Here is a 17,564-nt window from a genome sequence, read left to right on the forward strand (position 1 = left end):
ATTAATTTTACCAAGTGTTTTGTTTTAACCTAAAACATAATAATATAAAATTTGTTATAATTAAAATTGTTTGATTTCATAAAAAAGCTTCAAACCAGTGCTGCCAGTCGGGCCGGGTAGCCCCTCCAACGGCTAGGCCGCGCGCACGGTAACCATGGTAACCACAGTAACGTGTTGTGGGTGCAGTTTTGGCACAATCCCAGTGAACAGACAGATACTGGTAAGGTTTTTGGCAGTTTTCCTTACCCTTGCAACAAATGTTGTTATTCTTAATAATTTCTGCCAAATAAAGTATTTCTTTATAATTATACAAGAATGTTTTTTTACAATTATTCTCATCCTATTCCTTTTTTTAAATAATTATTTTTATCCTATCTTATTCTTCATAAATTTAGTCTTCAATCTGTGTTATCAAAAAAATCAAAATTTAGATTTATATTTACTGGGATCCGCACGCTTACAATACGTTACTGGGCATAGCCTGGTTTTTGGAAGGGACTGGAGGGGCAACCCGGCCCGACTGGCAGCACTGCTTCAAACCTGTTTATTCGGACTCTTTTTTTTAACAAATATCATTAGATGGTTTTCATTTAGAAACAACATAGGTATTATATAGACACTGTGTACATTCGGATGCAAGCATAACGCGTTTTCAATTTCGACTGGTATTGTACGACACACCACACCATTATAAACATTCACTTTGCGATCGAGAACAAAGATATCACCATCATTATCGAAAAAACCGACATCTCCAGTACAGAACCATCCTGTAATAACCATCATTTATCATAAATGTATATTCTTCTATTACTGATTTGTATTATTTCACATTTTCGTAAAGTTTAAATTGATTTTCTCAAATAATTAATTCGACAATAAATGTCTTTAATTAAAACTACATATTGGAATTTTATGACGTGCATATTTGAAAACATCTATACATAGATATATTATATATTACAGTTATAAAATTAATGAAAAAAAGTTAAAACTAACCTTGCTTGTTTACAGCAATCTGTGTAGCTGTGTTATTTTTATAATAGCTGTTAAATAATCCCGAAGTATGGTAAAGAATACTACCAATGTCCATTGGATCGCACATATTGCCGTATGTATCAATGATCTTTAAGTGAACATTTATAGCTGACTGACCACTAGAGCCATACTTTTCAAGTCTCCTTTGATGTGTGACAATACCAGTTTCAGTCGTATCTAAAATAATTTTAGAATCAAAATTTTTAATATTGTGGTACTGTTTTGTCCATAGTTAATTACAGGTGCTATGTGTATACACACAATATATTTGAATGATAGAAACGCCTGGCAATGTTTCACAAAATCTCCTGTGAATAGGACCAGATTGTCTAAAACCACCAAAAATGACATATTTCAAGGAAGATATATCATATCGTGTTAAGAGATCACATCTTAAAGAAGATTGTAAATCATACAACATATTAGTCTCAAGAAATATCCAAGAAACCTAAATTAAATAAAAATATATTTAAAAAAGGTATAAATATTTTGCATCTTTTAAATTTTCAACAAAAACTTGAATGCACGTACCTTATGCTTTTGTATCATGTCACACATATCTTCTGGATAGAAAGATTGTGTTGGTTTTATTACTTTGACACGAGAGAGCACACTACGAACAGTCATAACAGCGCCGATAATGCAACCCAAAGATACGAACCACAGACAGATGCTATTATGAAATAGGATGGACCGACCGTTTGCCCAATCTGTAAAAATTGTGTCAGAAATGTTCACAGCTTTCGGCAAACCCGTCGTACCGGAAGTGAACAATATCATCACCGTGTGATTCTGTCTTAAGTTCTTAGAAGCGTAAAATTTATCAATTTCGGCTTTATGAGAATTATTATTCAGAATTGATTGAAGAGATTCGAATCTTTCAATTTTACCGAAAACTACAATTTTTGTAGAAAAATTAAATTCTGTTGCAGTCTTATAAACAGTTGCAGCAATATTACTGTCGATGAACATTACCTTTGGTCTGCATAGATTCAAAAAATATCTTAAGTTTCCTGTAAGTGTTTTTAATAAATAAATAACTGTAAAAATAAATTTTATAATTATAGTAACAAAATTTTAATTTATCTTTTACTTACCTTCCGTTTTCGTGAGATAAACATCCCACGGATTTGCAATTACACTTAAATATAAACACGCTAGATACGGTATGTAGGCATCAAAATGGTTATTCGTACATATCGCTACTATGTCATCAGGTTTAATACCTTGTTTTTTTAACCATAATGCACACATTACACTTTTCTCTCTCATCTCCTGAAATGTACTTTGTCTACCCGTTTCATATTCCACCTACGAGACGTATCAATCACGCTACTATCAAATCGTACTGTACGTATTGTCTAATAAGATCGCATAATTCGGCATTGTTAACTAACAAATGACTCCTTCATTTTTTTATATTATAACAGATAAAATTTTATTAATAAAAACTTATTACCTGACCAACAAAATTCGGTGTAGCTTTTAGTGTCCGTAAAACTAAACGTTCAATATTGAAATCCAAGTTGAATGTTATATCGTTCTTAGATAGTTCCATTCTATAGAATATACGTTAAAAAATATTATGAATAATGCTTCTATTTTCTTGAATATGTTACAATCTCATTGTATATGCAATTATTACCTTGTCTTTTTCTTATGACTTCTTCATATATCCGTATCTTTATTTTTGTGTAATATTAAAAATGACTTATGGCTTCTACTGAGATTAAAAGCAACTGACACTGCTAATATCGAAACTGACTAAGCTTGAATTTCGACTTAAGAGTGTTGTAAGAAAAAAATGTGGAAAACATTCATAGGCAAAATGGAAATATTTTGTTAGGGAACGCTGTGGAATTTGCGTTCTGAGCATGCTTCGCATTTGTTGGCTCCATTAATTCAACACAAATTTGTGAAATTTATATATATACCGGGTGTTTCAGACCACCCGTCCCACCCTTTTAAAACGTAGGGATGTGCTTGTACAAAAAAATGGCTCAGACAAAATTTACATGATTTCGAGAGATCTATTTGATGGTGACCTTGACTTTAACCTCGCAGTTGATTTTCAAGGTCATTTGAAGATCAGAGTTATTTTTTGAAATAGAAACCTTTATTTTTGATTCCAAAATCTAATAGCTGGTGTCAAGAGCTTTTCAAAACACTATAATGAAGTTATTTTTCATTAAGTACTTTTCGAGTTATGAGGCTTGTAAATTACAGTATTTTGACATAAAATACAAAATATCTTGTAAAATATTCAATTTTTGGGAATCTTACCTTAATACTTTTATGCATAAAATAATAAGACGAATCAATTAGTATAAACAAAACACATAGTTGCTTTCAAGAAAAAGTATGCAGTTGCATGTTGCAAACTACATATTTTTTCTTGAAAGCAACTATGTGTTTTGTTTATACCAATTGATTTGTCTTATTATTTTATGCATAAAAGTATTAAGGTAAAATTCCCACAAATTGAAAATTTTACAAGATATTTTGTATTTTATGTCAAAATACTGTAATTTACAAGCCTCATAACTCGAAAAGTACTTAATGAAAAATAACTTCATTATAGTGTTTTGAAAAGCTCTTGACACCAGCTATTAGATTTTGGAATCAAAAATAGGGGTTTCTATTTCAAAAAATAACTCTGACCTTCAAATGACCTTGAAAATCAACTGCAAGGTCAAAGTCAAGGTCACCCTCAATTGGCCCCCTTTTAATCCTACAACGTTTGTTAAGGCCATTTCTTGCTATCACCCTTATCTTCGGAGTAATTTGCGTGGATGTTTTATAATGGGACACCCTGTATATTGCAATATATGATTCTTTTTTTTATCGATGCAAAAACAGGCAACGTTATGTGAACAAGTTAATATCAGATTTATATCGATTTGTTCTGCGTATACGCCCAGGTAGACATTGCATATGAAGAAAGTCTTGGCTCAAAGTTCGAATTACTATCCACTATATATGTATAGCAGTAAAGCAAATACCTTTTTGTTATGCAACAGTGACAAGAAGTATTTTACTAATAAATAATGTATAGGTACGCAAAAAAATGAACGAGTGTCGTGACATGAATACTCGATAATTATAGTCACTGATGTTTCGTGCATGCTGCACTGCGTGCTGAAAAGTGGTTGAGCTACTAGCATATTTACATTGTTTATTATTAATATCTGTTCTAAATAATGCAGTTTAAAAGATTTTAATTTTAACGTGAAAAACGCAATGTCACCTCTTTTCGAACTTTCTCGGTTTGCAGCTTGCTATTGTTCACCAACAGCTGCTTGGCCAGAATAGCGTATTTTCGCGACTGTAATGCGCTCAAATGTCGTTCTTGCAACATTTTCATCTCCTTCATCTGTTCCTCTTGTTTTCTCTGCTCCTTGATTCTCCATATCGTCGATGGATTGTTTCCACTCTCCATTAGCTGCCGTAATCTGACGTTTCGATAATCAAATTCAGTCAAAATTGACAACGGGATATAAGAATCTTGGAAAGTTATTCCACATAAATATGTAAAAAGTACATTTTGATCTCCTTGAGTTCGTTATTTATGATGTGGGCGCATTCTCTTAGAACGGATGAAAACGTGTGCCTAATTTCTACCGACTGAGAATAAACATAACGTAATAATTAGCCGCATTGCATAAAAATGATATATAATAAATTGAAACTAAAGAATATGTTGTAACAGCACGCGCTGTTACTAAGCGCCGATCAAACTCCACGTAAACATCCCCCATTGCTGGCCGCATTCCAATTCCCCAACTCGAGGGTAGTAGCTTGAGAAGGGGTAGCTGCCGGGTAGGGTAGCAACCCAAGTGGAGGTAGAAGACCAGTATAAAAGCCGGCTCGCGGAGCAGACCAGCACCATTCCCCCGAGTACGACTCGGACAGGTCTCAGGGCGCACTCTGAACTTCCGGTCGTACTTGCTCCCATCCTGTCTCGTCGTTCTAGGAGCAGGGCGTTCTCTGCTTCGGTCGGGTGTTCCCGGCATCGACTTCTTGTATCCCTCGTAAGAGAAAAGATTCTCTCCGTCTCCGAACGCAGCGCACCGGCAACCGTCGTCAACTCATCAGGCTCGGATATACGCGGTATCGCTTATTGTTTAATATTTTTACTCCGTACCGTACGAACCGACCGACTTAGGATTAATTATACTCGTACGTTAACTCTGTTTATTGCCTTATTTTCTAACCGACCAAATTAGCTTAGAATTAATTAAATTTAAAACAATCTAACACATATAAAGGAAAGGCTCAAATAATAACTATCAATTAATATAATAGAAAGGCATAGAGAGCCGTCGCGGAATGTTAGTGCGAAATTATAATTTTTCTTAAAGAAATTAATTTGTTAGTCTACGTGAGATAATTAAATTTAGTTATTTAATTTCGGTGAAAGACGCAACACGTTTATTGATTTACGCAGTTTACTTGTTATTCGATAATTTCCGATATTTGTCCATTCGTTCACATTTATATCCGTACCCGTTTACACCGTTGAGACATTAGGAAGATACTCATGTACCCATTGTCACTTTTTTTATGTTTTCTTTATTATATAATCTTCAAATGTTTTCTTGAATAAATTTTTATTTTGTTTAATTTGCTTTTGTTAATTTGGAGCCTCCCGAAAACCACACGAACGAATTTTGGCGAACCGACGAGTTATTCCGCATCGTAAGAATCCGCTTTGCTACTTACGTCAAAAAGAATTCCACCTCGTTATGCACCGCCCGTGAGGCGTAAAAAAAATACGCTTTGTTACAATGTAATTCAAATATCGGCGGTGATTTATTTGCACGACATTCTGCAAATGCTTGCACCTGTTTCGGTTTCTTGACTGAATTTTTGCGACGACTCGAGTAGCTCGGTACATTTTTATTGAAATTACTCATACAGAATCCAACCTTTAAATACAAACTTGCAAACAGATATACATAAACTTCTTTGACTTACAAATTTCTTTTACATATTCGCAACTATTTTCATACTATTCAGAAAAGTGTTTATACAAAAAAAAATCTAATCTTGAAGAAGAGCAACAAGAAGAATCCGTGAAATTGTCCGATATAAAAACATTGTGTACATGAATTAACAATTCATCGTGCGACATATATTTATTGATATCTTTTTCTCTGTCATCAATTTCAGTGCTGCACTGAGAGAGATGTTTTACACGCTGCTGTTAAATAAAGATAGAGAATATATGTATTTTAATGTTTTTCCTTTTTTTATATCATGTATATTACGTATTACGAGGGAAAACGAAACACGAAAAGCGAAAGCTTAAACGCAAAAATTTATTAAATACTTAAATAAAACATGATATCCAGAATTTTAGGAATCTATGCTGTTTGAATGAAAATTATTAATAACATGCATAAATAAATTATATATGAATAAAATAATTAATTGAACAATAAAGTTCTCTTCTCTCACGACTTGCATCATGGTTTCTGCTATATCGTCATTTTCAAAGATGATTTTGAGCTTTACCTGAGAAATAAAGTATCGGCTACCGTTTAATGACTATAATAAAAAGAGCACATAAAATTTTTATTTAACTATATAAACTATTATTAAAAGAAGTAAAAAAGAGGGATAAATATATTATGCTACAAGTATTTCAATAAAATGGAAAAAATTAATAAATTTTAAGATTAATGCTACATGTTTTTTATTAATGTTTTCATTAAATGAAATTGGTGATTTTTCTGAAAAAATTTTAAAATATATAATTATTTTTACATATTTCTATTTATTCATATTTTTTACAGTCTGTTATATAAAATAATGTATAGGTACGTAGTAATATTCATCATTTGTAATGATTATTAGATTAATTTTTTGTACTTATGTATATACAGAATATTACGTCAAATTTAATAAAGTTCAGGCATACTGTACTATACAGGCACATTCATGTAACGTGTGACGTTAAATTAGCAAAATACAAGCATATTAATTAACGTAACATTAATAAATGTTATATTAAAATACCTGTATTGATTAACGTAACACTAATAAACGTTACATTAATATGTCTAAATTAACCACACAAAAGGATTTGTGATTCTATAAAAGCAATAATAAATAACTTTAGGTATCGACCTGTTTTATCTTTTATTTTCGTGAAATTCTTTTTTAGCTGCGTGGAATAAAAAATCCTTTTAAATCGACCGTTTTCTATACTATTAGTATACGAACTTTAATTACAGAAAAGGATTTTTTATTTTCACGGAGCTAAAAAGATGTGATTATGTAGGTGTTGAACACATTTTATATAACTACATAAACACGATTTTCTCGCAATCACATACGTGACTTTATTTCCAAAAGAGTTTTAATAATGACGAACTAAATCTACAATCTTCTATTAAGCAAAATTGCAACGGTGGCACTTGGAAGATGGCTGAATAATTATTCAAAACGTTTGCTGCTTATAAGAAACATTGGTTATAATAATAAATATTAAGAATTACAATCTTCTTTGGCTTGAGATCTTTCTGCTACTCCATCGATTTAAATTTTGCGAGCCTAAACTTCAAATTTTTTATTTTTAAAATTAAAAATTTTTTCTGCAATAGCTGAAACTAATTTATTACATGTTACATTTTGTGAGATAAAAGTTTCCAATTAAATATATTATTTTTGTACAATTTTTTCTAGATGTGTGTATTGGAGTTAGTTCGGATTATATTAGAGATGTTTATGGTTAACCTATTGTGTACACATATGAGTTGCGTAATCGTGGTCGTTATGGTTTCTTGCTGTCTTTTAATCAATTTATCCTATCTGGAGAGGAGACTTTGGATTCTATTGTAGCTATGTTTAAAGAGGCAAAAGCACGGGGATATCCGAAAGAAATTTAAGATATATGACTAATTTATTACATTTGATTTTGTCGTTAATTAATTGCAATAAATTACAAAATTTTAACATTTAACAATATTTCAAAATTTCTATGACTGTTAATATACACACATACTTTTCTGTGCCCTTACTTACATGCACAGTGAGAAATACAGGTCGAAGAAACGTTTCATAGACATTTAATAAACCTTTATAGACGTCTATACGCGGCTGATATATGTATTTTCGACTTGTCATTTCTCACTGGGTGCCAAATAATATTTTTGTTATATAATAATTTTACGTAAAATAACCAAAATTCATTATCAAATATTTTTTAATAACTTTTATTTATATGTAATACTCTGCAAATAAATAGTTACGCAATTTTGTTGTAATCATTATATAACAAAAATTTACGAACTTATTTTATGCATCTAAAATAATATTTAAAAAATGTACAATTGTTTATTAATTTGATCAGTTTTTAAATTTAATTAATTAAACCTTAACAAATATTTACAAAGCCATAACCTGGCTTGTGTCTATTGTTAAGGACTAGATTTATATACAAAAAAATTGTTTAATTTTGTCAATTAAAAATTTAAAATTAGTTAGAAATTATATTAAGTATTTTTTTTATAAAACTATTAAAGACTTGTTATTTTAAAACATTTTAAAATTATGAAAAAAATAATATATAACTATTGTTAATTTACATAAATATATACATAAATTAAATATGAAATTTAAGAATTTAGCTCTTTTTCATCTACTCTATGTATATATCAGGAGACGCGGTAGTGTCTCCGGCAAAGTTCAAAAAACGACACTACTAAGTCAGGAAAAGAGTCTCTGGCAAAGTTCAGAAAATGACACTACTAAGTCTCTTATCTTGCGCGCATTGTATTATACTTTTAATCCTGCACCATTGTGAAAAAATTATAATTAATGTCATTTCATTCTACTTTTTCTAGTTTTTTAGCCATTGCTCTTAAATCCTTTTTTGCAATTTTCCCAGAACCTGTGTACGGAAAAGTATCCAGAAATATCACTCCGGCACGCAATTTGTATTGATCACTCATTTTACTTGCAACGAGATCTATCAATTCTTTTTCCGTCACCTATAAAAACAATTTTTTAAATAAAATTTTTCGAAAAAATATTAATTCTTAATTTTATTATCTACAATAAATAAACTCCCGCTCTGTTAATTCCTTATATTTACAACAAGATTACCTTGAAGCCGGGCTTTTTGCTAACATATGCAAGAGGATGTTCGTCGTCTGTTGCATGAGGTACCGCTACTACTGCAACTTCCAACACTCCTGGATGTAACTGTAATACAGCCTCAATTTCTCCAGGTGATATTTGATGTCCCCTATATTTCATAAGCTCCTTTATTCTGTCGAAAATGAAAAGTTCTCCATCGCTGTCGAAATAACCGATATCACCTGAATGTAGCCATCCTAAAAAAAAAATTCCAATTTATTTTTAATAATATTATTACTATTCTAGTAATCTAATATTTAACAAAATAAAATTGAATTTAATTATTTTGATTAATATGTAAATAATCTATTGTTTTTAATAATATTAATAGCGAGAAGAAGAATCTTCTTACCGTCTTTATCAATTGTACTGTTTGTCGCTTCAGGATTCTTGTAATAACCATTCATTATGTTCTTCGAGCGTATCCATATTTCTCCCGATTGATTCGGTCCGACAACTTTTCCGCTTTTCGGGTTCACGATCTTTACTTGTACATTTGAAACTACCGTGCCGCAAGACCCGTTCTTATGATTCGGGTTTTGCATCACTGCCATTCCGCCTATTTCTGTCATTCCTAAAAAATTGAATGAATAATACAGAATTTGTTACAATAAATTCTTTTGTTTTAGATTTTTTGAATGAAAAAATATCATGTTCCTAACTTTATTCTGCTACGATTTTTACCGTAAGCTTGAAGTATTTCGACATGCGGTAAAAGACGTCTCAATTCTTCTTGAGATTTCGGCTTGAGAATTGCACCACCGCCAAATATGATTCTCAACGACGGTAATGAATACTTCTTTACATAACCCGCTCTGAGAAATCGATTGATCATACTCGTGCTTAGCAAAAGCATTACGATCTAAAGATAAGATTAAAGTTGCATCATAATGTTACGTTCGGTTGTATAACTGTAAAACAGTTTATATAAATCTTAACACACTTAACATACAGCTTGTTCCATAAATTTTTTTGTACGACATTGTAAATTGTGATATAAATTATATTTTTATAGATTATTTTCTCAACATATAACTACTTACAAACTAGATATTTTTTTTGTTTATAATGCTAATGGCAATAATGAATAATAAATAAACTTTGATCATAATATTAAGTGTGTTTTAATTTGTTGACGCAATTTTTTCACAGAATTTGCAAAGAAAAATAAGTTATTATTATTATTATTTACAAAAAATCTGCAGCAAGAAAGATGTTTTAATATATGTCAGCTAACATTTCTTTTTAACTAAATTAGAATTTAAGATTTAATTTTTATTACTTCTATAAATATATGGCTTTTATAAATAAAGTAGTAATTTATAGTTTTGATGATTTTTTGAGGACTGTATCTCTATTGCCAGCTCACGATTCTCACCTCGTATTTTTCAATCAATTTGCATGTCATTTCCTCATCAAATTCTGGATAAATGATTACTTTTGCGCTCTGCGTGATTGATTTTACGTTCAACAGCACTCCACTAATCCAATAAAGAGATGAAAACCAAAGTGTCACCGCAGTAACTATATTTAAGTTCTGGTCTGCACCGATCATTATCAGAGTGTAATTGGACAGTTCAACGCCCTTTGGCATCCCTGTGGTGCCTGATGAGTGCAAGATGCACGCCGTTCTCTTTATGTCGTCGAGCTCGGCCAATCGAAAATTTGCCACTTCCGTATTGCTGTAGCTGTTCAAAATGTTAGCGAACGGAATTGCGTCGGGATGATTGCCAAATACCACTATTATGGGATCGTAATTCGTCTTCTTTATCGCACTCTGGATAATGTCCAAGGATAGCTCGCTGCAGAAGATCACCTTTGGGTCAGACAGCTGCAGAAAGTGTAGCGCAGTTTCTAATGACAAACAATGCAGAATTTTGAGTAGATTAAGTATTATTATTATGGTTAAATAATAAAAAAAGAATAAAAAATACAAATTAAATAAAAACACACTTTTAGCTTATTATTATTGGAGCTACTTACATAGTTATAAATTAAATACTTTATAAATGTTTTTTTTTTTACCATATGTTCCGTCTAATCGAGTACTAAAATCGTCATGTCATCATGACACGATTAAATGTATGACTTCATAAGTATTATCAGACTTACGCAAGTCCATATGCTCATTCCACGTATTAAAGATCGCGTTGACATAACTCGCCGCCAAACATGGCACGATAGAATTCAAGTGATTGTTCGTGCACACAGTCACAACATCGCCCGCCTTAATTCCATGTTCTTGTAGCCATAACGCGCATCTCACAATTTTATCTTGCAGCTCCGCATATGTGACCACTTCTTCCGTGCGGGCATCCAACTGTAACATTATTGTTGTTGATATATAGACTATTTCCTTTTAAATCCGTCGTAGATTCTATAGCTAAAATTAAAAGAACATCGGATCATTTTACGTAGTTTCTCATAAGCAGTTTTTCACTCAACTTGAGTTTTTCAAGTATTTATACAACATGAAACTTATATGCAACAATACGGAAAATCACGAGCAATCTCATTCCACATTTCACTTATTTATTTTGTTTTGAAACATTGACTGCTCAAATGATAAGCTGTTGTAAAATCAAATGCAGATATAAATTTTATATTTTCTACTGATATAAAACCAGTCACAAGTGAAAGAAATGTCTATGCAAACGTGTGATTAATTTTTAAGTGGTTTTATTTTAATTTCTTTTCTCTTTATGAAAAAGCAATTTAAAAATCTCCGGAAATTCACTATTATGGAGTTTTTTTCTTTTTTTATAGCCTTTAAATTGCTTTCACCATAACAATTCTTTGACAAAATAAAAAAAGACAAAAAATTGTTAAAGTATTGCGACAAAACAAGTTGTACATTTGTTCAAACCAGTTGTCTGACTTAATTATCCGGTTACATCGTGCGTGTTTATTTTTTTGTAAAAGGTGTGTCTTCATTTCTGTACTCTGACCTTTTTTTATTCAGTAGTTATTATAAATCGCTTTATAGCGTTTTTTCATACATTAGTCATAATGAGATATGCACAGTGGAAAATGCTATATTACTGCTAGCTATTTATCTGCTTATCAGTATAGTTATATACAATACAATATATTATATTAAAAGGTCACAAGATAGATTTATGCTACTACTAATCGACTAGTAAACGCTGATAAAGCGCTAATATTAAAATATTTACAAAATTTTTCAATGCAGTGGTTCTCATGCAGCTCGATATCTTATATAAGGTCTGTTTTGTATAGCTGAACTGGCTGCACTAGTTCAGAATTTATCTTCCTCTTTTAAATGTGAAAAGAAAAAGATAAACTTCGAACTAGTGCAGCCAGTTCAGCTATAAAGAACAGACCTATTGAAATACAGATAAATTTATCGTTGTTATTTTTTTAGCAACATTTGCTTATTTAACAAAATTTATTTGTTATGTTTGATGAAGATTGTTTTGAAATATGACTAATTTAAATCTACTTAAATAATAAGACGTTGTAAAACTAAATGCAGATATAAATTATATTTTCTGCTGATATCAACTATTATCACAGGTAAAAGAAATGTCTATGCAAACGTGTAATTAATTTTTGAATAATTCTATTTTAATTTCTTTTTTTTTTTAACAAAAATGTTGAGACAAATCTATATAATGTGTTTTATAAATGCATTAATAACGAATTGCAACAAATTCTGATTTTATCATTAGTCGCAATCAGTATCGCAATTAATTTTTATTAAAACGTTATCCTTCATTAAACAACAACTTGCTTTTATCTTTGCATTTTTATCTAATAAATCTTTTTGCTATACATAAAATAGATCAAACGTTATTACGAATAAATCAATGTAAATTAAAATAAGCGTTAATTATAAAATATAATATAATTGTTTTAAACACTCCGTATATCGATATCACATATAAATGTCTACTCACGTGTGCGATTTTATTTCCATTGTTTTTAATGTTAACCCAGATCATCTCTCCAAAACTCTTATAATTACTCGTATAAGGTACCACTTCGCCTATGTAAACATTATTTTCTACGGTGAAATTCTTGGATTTAGTCTAAAAAAAAAAGAAAAATTCTTTTCTTTAAAATGTCACAATATTTTTGCAGTTTATGTGTTTCACTGTGTTAATCATATAAACGATGGAAAAATTAACTACGCATGACTGCTCACATTATTCTCCGAGTCCGCAACCATCTTGATAGAAATATCCGAGTCTTAGATCCTACGCACGAGATTCTGGTGTGAGATGCTGATGTGAGATACTGGTGTGATTAGACACCTCGTCGTTATTCAATAAAATCTTTGCAACATAAATATATATTGATAAGCTAGATAATATAAAAAAAATATCTACGATTAAAAACTAATCTCTTTCGAGATAGTGGCGTTATGTACGTTTACTTGGCATGTTATATATTAAATAACTTTAAAAAATATATATGACGCGAGAAAAGATTTGTTAATATATAGCATACAAAACCTCGTAAGTTTTTCAATTATTACATAAATATTACATTTTACATTAATTATATTTTTAGAAGAAAGTATCCTACCGAGACTGTAGATATTTACATGCAAAACTTTATATTTGAATTTCATGATAAAATCTGTAGGTTAACTTACAATCTTTTTCGGAACTGTTGCTTTGTCAAGCGAGAAACAAGGACTAAGTTTGGGAAGAATAAAAGTGAACGGCAGATGATCAATCGTCGAAGAATGTTGACGAGAAGAATTTTAATGTATTTAAAAAAAAAAAATTATTTACTTTGTGATTAATATTATCTGTTAACTATGTATGGTATTTTCTCAAAGATAGCATAACGCGAATATTTCTTTAAAAAAAGAAATATTGTAAGTATATTCTAGTTTGATCTTAAATAAACCATTATACGTAACTAAGCTAAATAAATAAATAAATATTGCACACTGCAATAGAAAGAAATAAATTCTTGGGTGTATACTATACCTTCGATTATAATTCAAGAAAACAGGAAAAAGTTACTGAAACTTGAGCGAAAACCAAAAACGTCAATTTCAAGGAAAGAGAAAATTTCACATTTGAAAGTTCTTACACTGCTTGAAGATCAAGTTCTTACTTTCATTAAGTACAACGGAGACCGGTAAACGACGATGTATGTATGAACGTGGACTATAGTCGACTGGTAACATTCAATCATTCTACTACCTGCTTCAGGTATAAGATATATACCTGGAAAATACCCCTCTCTTTGGCAGCAGTTTGGTTACGCGATCGACCTGTAGTCCAACATTTGATCAATTGACATTTGATCCAAGGCAATGTCAGGTCTCATACTTTTGTACTTGAAAATTTTTTAACAATAAATATATTTTTATTGCATCTGCTAAATCTATCGGTATTTGATTACATAATTTTTTATAAATATTTTTAATACTTAATTTGAATATTATTCTAAATAGACTTCTAAAATATCATTAACATTGTAGTGAAATTAAACACTATTCAGGTGAGATCTGTAGGATTTTTAGCTGGTGGGAAGAATAAAAAGAGGAGAGAGAGAGAGAGAAAAAGAGAGAGAGAATTGAGATAGACGAAGACAAAGATTCGAAGCTAGATTTGAAAAGTTTGTCAGCTCACTCGCATCAAGTTTGAAATAGAGATTGAAATTTTAGTTTGGATTAAAAATTGAAAGTTGTAGACTTTAATGAGAAACTGAAAAAGAAAGCAAGTTAATGTGAGAGATGATAAATTGAAAATGCGCTTATTTATCTTCGAGTCGAAAAGAAAAAAACTTACTACTTGACGTTTTCAGTGGCTGTGTGTCTAAATTCCTGGGATAGTTCTTGCGAGTGATTCTCATAAATGAGGTAGAACGGGCCTCGATTTTACAATTCACCAGAGAAAGACACTACACTAGTCATTCACTGGGTAGCGAATAGTTATAACTCGCGAGCCAACCGAATTATGTATGCAGCGAAAAATTATAAATGTGGCGAAAAATTATAAGTCTGTGAAAATTATAAATCCGAAGATCGTACGTAGCTGCGAAAAACTATATGCGGCGAAAATTATGAGTCCGTAAGTAAATGTCGCGTCTAAAATTTGACTTTGTATATCTTGATTTTTTGGAAAGAGAATGCTTTCTTATGGAGTTTCTTAAATTATGGAAACTTGTCGTGAGGAACAAATTAGGATTTTGAATCATCAAGGAAATTCTAACGTGGAGTAAGATTGTAAAATGCGTTAGCAAATTGGAAGGAAATCGGTGAGAATGACTTTCATAGTAAAAAACCAAAGGATCCTACAAATGAAAATCGATAGATTCTTCGGAGATGAAGGAAGGAATAAATGCGATTCACAAATAAGAAATCATGAGGATAAAGGTTGTTCTAAGGTAAGAAAGAATGAAAAAATTCAATAAATAGAAGATAGGATGCTTAGATGTAGTATTTGGCGTGTAATATTGTAAAAATTTATTTTTAGGCACTTTCCAAACATGCCTGTCGGCAAAAATTTAAAGAGAACGTTTTTACTAAACATCCGCGGTTTATGTCCGTCTAGTTTTTTGGCTTATTGAAATTTCCTGAATAAACATCTTTTAGAAACCGAAAATTCACCATTTCCTTTTTTATTTTCGTTATCTTTTGAATGATAAAAGTTGAAAATTTTTTACTCCAAGCGGAATAAGTTTATTTTGCTCGGATATGGCAGTAGATCTAATTCAAAGCTTTATGCGAGTACATAAAGATTCGATTTCAATTTCCAAAAAAAAATTTTTGGTTTTGAGAAATTTTTTTATTATTTTATTATTTCATTATTTTTTCAGCGTCTTATTTGAGGTATTAAACGGGTATATGCGTGTTCGGTTTTCATGGAAAGAAAAATTCTCTGTTTCCAAAAGATTTTTATTTATCTTAATCTCAAGATTTAATTTTTGAGACCTTCGAACTTTGTTGGACTTGTGGGATAATCGCGCAAAGGAAAGATCGTGCAGGATGTAAGACATAACAACATGTTAATCATTATTAAAATATTATTAAATTATAATACATTTGCCATATAAGTTTACTTAATTCTAAAATTTTAATTTTGAAGATTTCGATAAAGTTCTAATTTTTAATTTTAATGTATTGAAAATTAAATTTTATTATATTCAATTTAACTAAATAGTAGATTAAAAAAAGCGTAGATAAAAGAGTAGATAGGAAATAAAAAGCGCTTTAATCTAATTTAACAAATATTATTTTTTTAAATTTACAAAGTATAATAAGTATAATCAATAAAAGTAAATAATTTTTTATTTCTTATCTAGTACTATTCAATGTTAAATTTTGCTAAAAGTATATTATGTTAGTATTTATGCAAAATACAATTTTTATATTACTATAAAAAGTCCAAGGTGTTAAAAAGTTAAGAATGTATAATAGAGCCAGTAAAAGTAATATATACAAAGGTAAAGGTCCAAATTCATCATTCAAAATGAATAGGCGGCTGAATACTTTATAAAAAAAAAAAATTAATTAATTAAACAAAAAAAGTCAGACAAGAAATCGAGACAAGAAATTTTAATTTTTTGACACCATTTGGACTTCGTATATCCTTGAACTTTTGCGCACCAACATTTGGATTTTTTCTACATTAACCAGTGAATAAAATTCGACACAGCACATTTAAGATGATAATATATTTAAGATTATAATACATTTTAAACTTTAACTCTCTATGTAACCGTCGCTGTTGACAACCTTGCGTTCATGCAAGGTATTGTATTACCGTTCCGTTTCATTGGTACACTGAGGATAGACTGAGAACCAAAACATATGTGCCGAAACGTTTGTAATGGTACTTATCGATTAATATAATTTATTGAGCAACTAGTTCTATCTCTGGCTTTTGCATAGCTTTTTCTTTAATTTTATAATTACAAAATAATAATAAAAGATTTTGCTCGATTTCTGCCGTCCATCTGTTGTTTATTTGTCACTATAATTTGTAAATAATAAGAATAAAGTCATAAAAGTTTGTTAAATTTCTATTAGTATTTTGTTAACTAAATTTACCAAACATTTTATAAAAACTATTTCCATAAATTTTTAGACATATAAATAATGCGTTAATACGATGTACAATCTTAATAATACATTAATATGATATGTAATCAATTCCGGTTAATTGGGACTGATGTGTCTGTAACATTTTGGTCTAATTAAGTAATTGCTTAAATTATACAAATTTTGATTATTTTGTTTATTGGAATTTATTTTTTAAATTTGTTTTAAATAAACGGTTGCCCCAATTAACTGGCTATTTTATTAGTTGGAATCAACTGTATTAAGAACTATAATATTTCTAAAAAATAAAATAATTAAATTGTGATTTTAAAAAATGTATTATAATTTGTTG

General features: G+C 30.2%; 2 protein-coding genes and 2 long non-coding RNA genes across 8 annotated transcripts; 1 reads left to right on the forward strand and 3 right to left on the reverse strand.

The window, feature by feature from the left end:
• Positions 1 to 226: 226 nt before the first annotated feature.
• Positions 227 to 1,139, reverse strand: LOC137000076 (uncharacterized). The gene is made up of 2 exons (XR_010890366.1): positions 1,000 to 1,139; positions 227 to 770 (listed from the first exon to the last, which is right to left on the reverse strand). It is a non-coding gene; the product is annotated as an uncharacterized lncRNA (long non-coding RNA).
• Positions 1,015 to 1,746, forward strand: LOC137000075 (uncharacterized). The gene is made up of 3 exons (XR_010890365.1): positions 1,015 to 1,111; positions 1,271 to 1,516; positions 1,610 to 1,746. It is a non-coding gene; the product is annotated as an uncharacterized lncRNA (long non-coding RNA).
• On the reverse strand, positions 1,503 to 2,774 carry LOC105675619 (luciferin 4-monooxygenase-like). The gene is made up of 4 exons (XM_067355654.1): positions 2,684 to 2,774; positions 2,498 to 2,597; positions 2,136 to 2,349; positions 1,503 to 2,051 (listed from the first exon to the last, which is right to left on the reverse strand). Exons 2-4 carry the CDS (start codon positions 2,594 to 2,596, stop codon positions 1,537 to 1,539), a joined length of 828 nt encoding a protein of 275 aa, XP_067211755.1. The 5' UTR covers position 2,597; positions 2,684 to 2,774; the 3' UTR covers positions 1,503 to 1,536.
• A 5,152-nt stretch (positions 2,775 to 7,926) lies between these two features.
• LOC105675782 (uncharacterized) lies at positions 7,927 to 14,357 on the reverse strand. Of its 5 annotated transcripts, XM_012373197.2 has the most exons (10): positions 14,278 to 14,301; positions 14,148 to 14,188; positions 13,352 to 13,481; positions 13,104 to 13,235; positions 11,296 to 11,503; positions 10,562 to 11,037; positions 9,868 to 10,045; positions 9,536 to 9,757; positions 9,151 to 9,380; positions 7,927 to 9,035 (listed from the first exon to the last, which is right to left on the reverse strand). In XM_012373197.2, exons 3-10 carry the CDS (start codon positions 13,373 to 13,375, stop codon positions 8,871 to 8,873), a joined length of 1,635 nt encoding a protein of 544 aa, XP_012228620.1. In that variant the 5' UTR covers positions 13,376 to 13,481; positions 14,148 to 14,188; positions 14,278 to 14,301; the 3' UTR covers positions 7,927 to 8,870. The 5 variants fall into 5 exon arrangements, with proteins under 5 accessions (XP_012228620.1, XP_012228630.1, XP_067204253.1 ...); XM_012373207.2 differs by lacking the exon at positions 14,148 to 14,188 and having other exon boundaries at positions 14,278 to 14,357; XM_067348152.1 differs by lacking the exons at positions 14,148 to 14,188; positions 14,278 to 14,301 and adding an exon at positions 14,254 to 14,273.
• Between the last annotated feature and the right edge of the window lie 3,207 nt (positions 14,358 to 17,564).

Source organism: Linepithema humile, chromosome 1 (genome assembly GCF_040581485.1).
Source record: "Linepithema humile isolate Giens D197 chromosome 1, Lhum_UNIL_v1.0, whole genome shotgun sequence".
Classification (NCBI taxonomy): Eukaryota; Metazoa; Arthropoda; class Insecta; order Hymenoptera; family Formicidae; genus Linepithema; species Linepithema humile.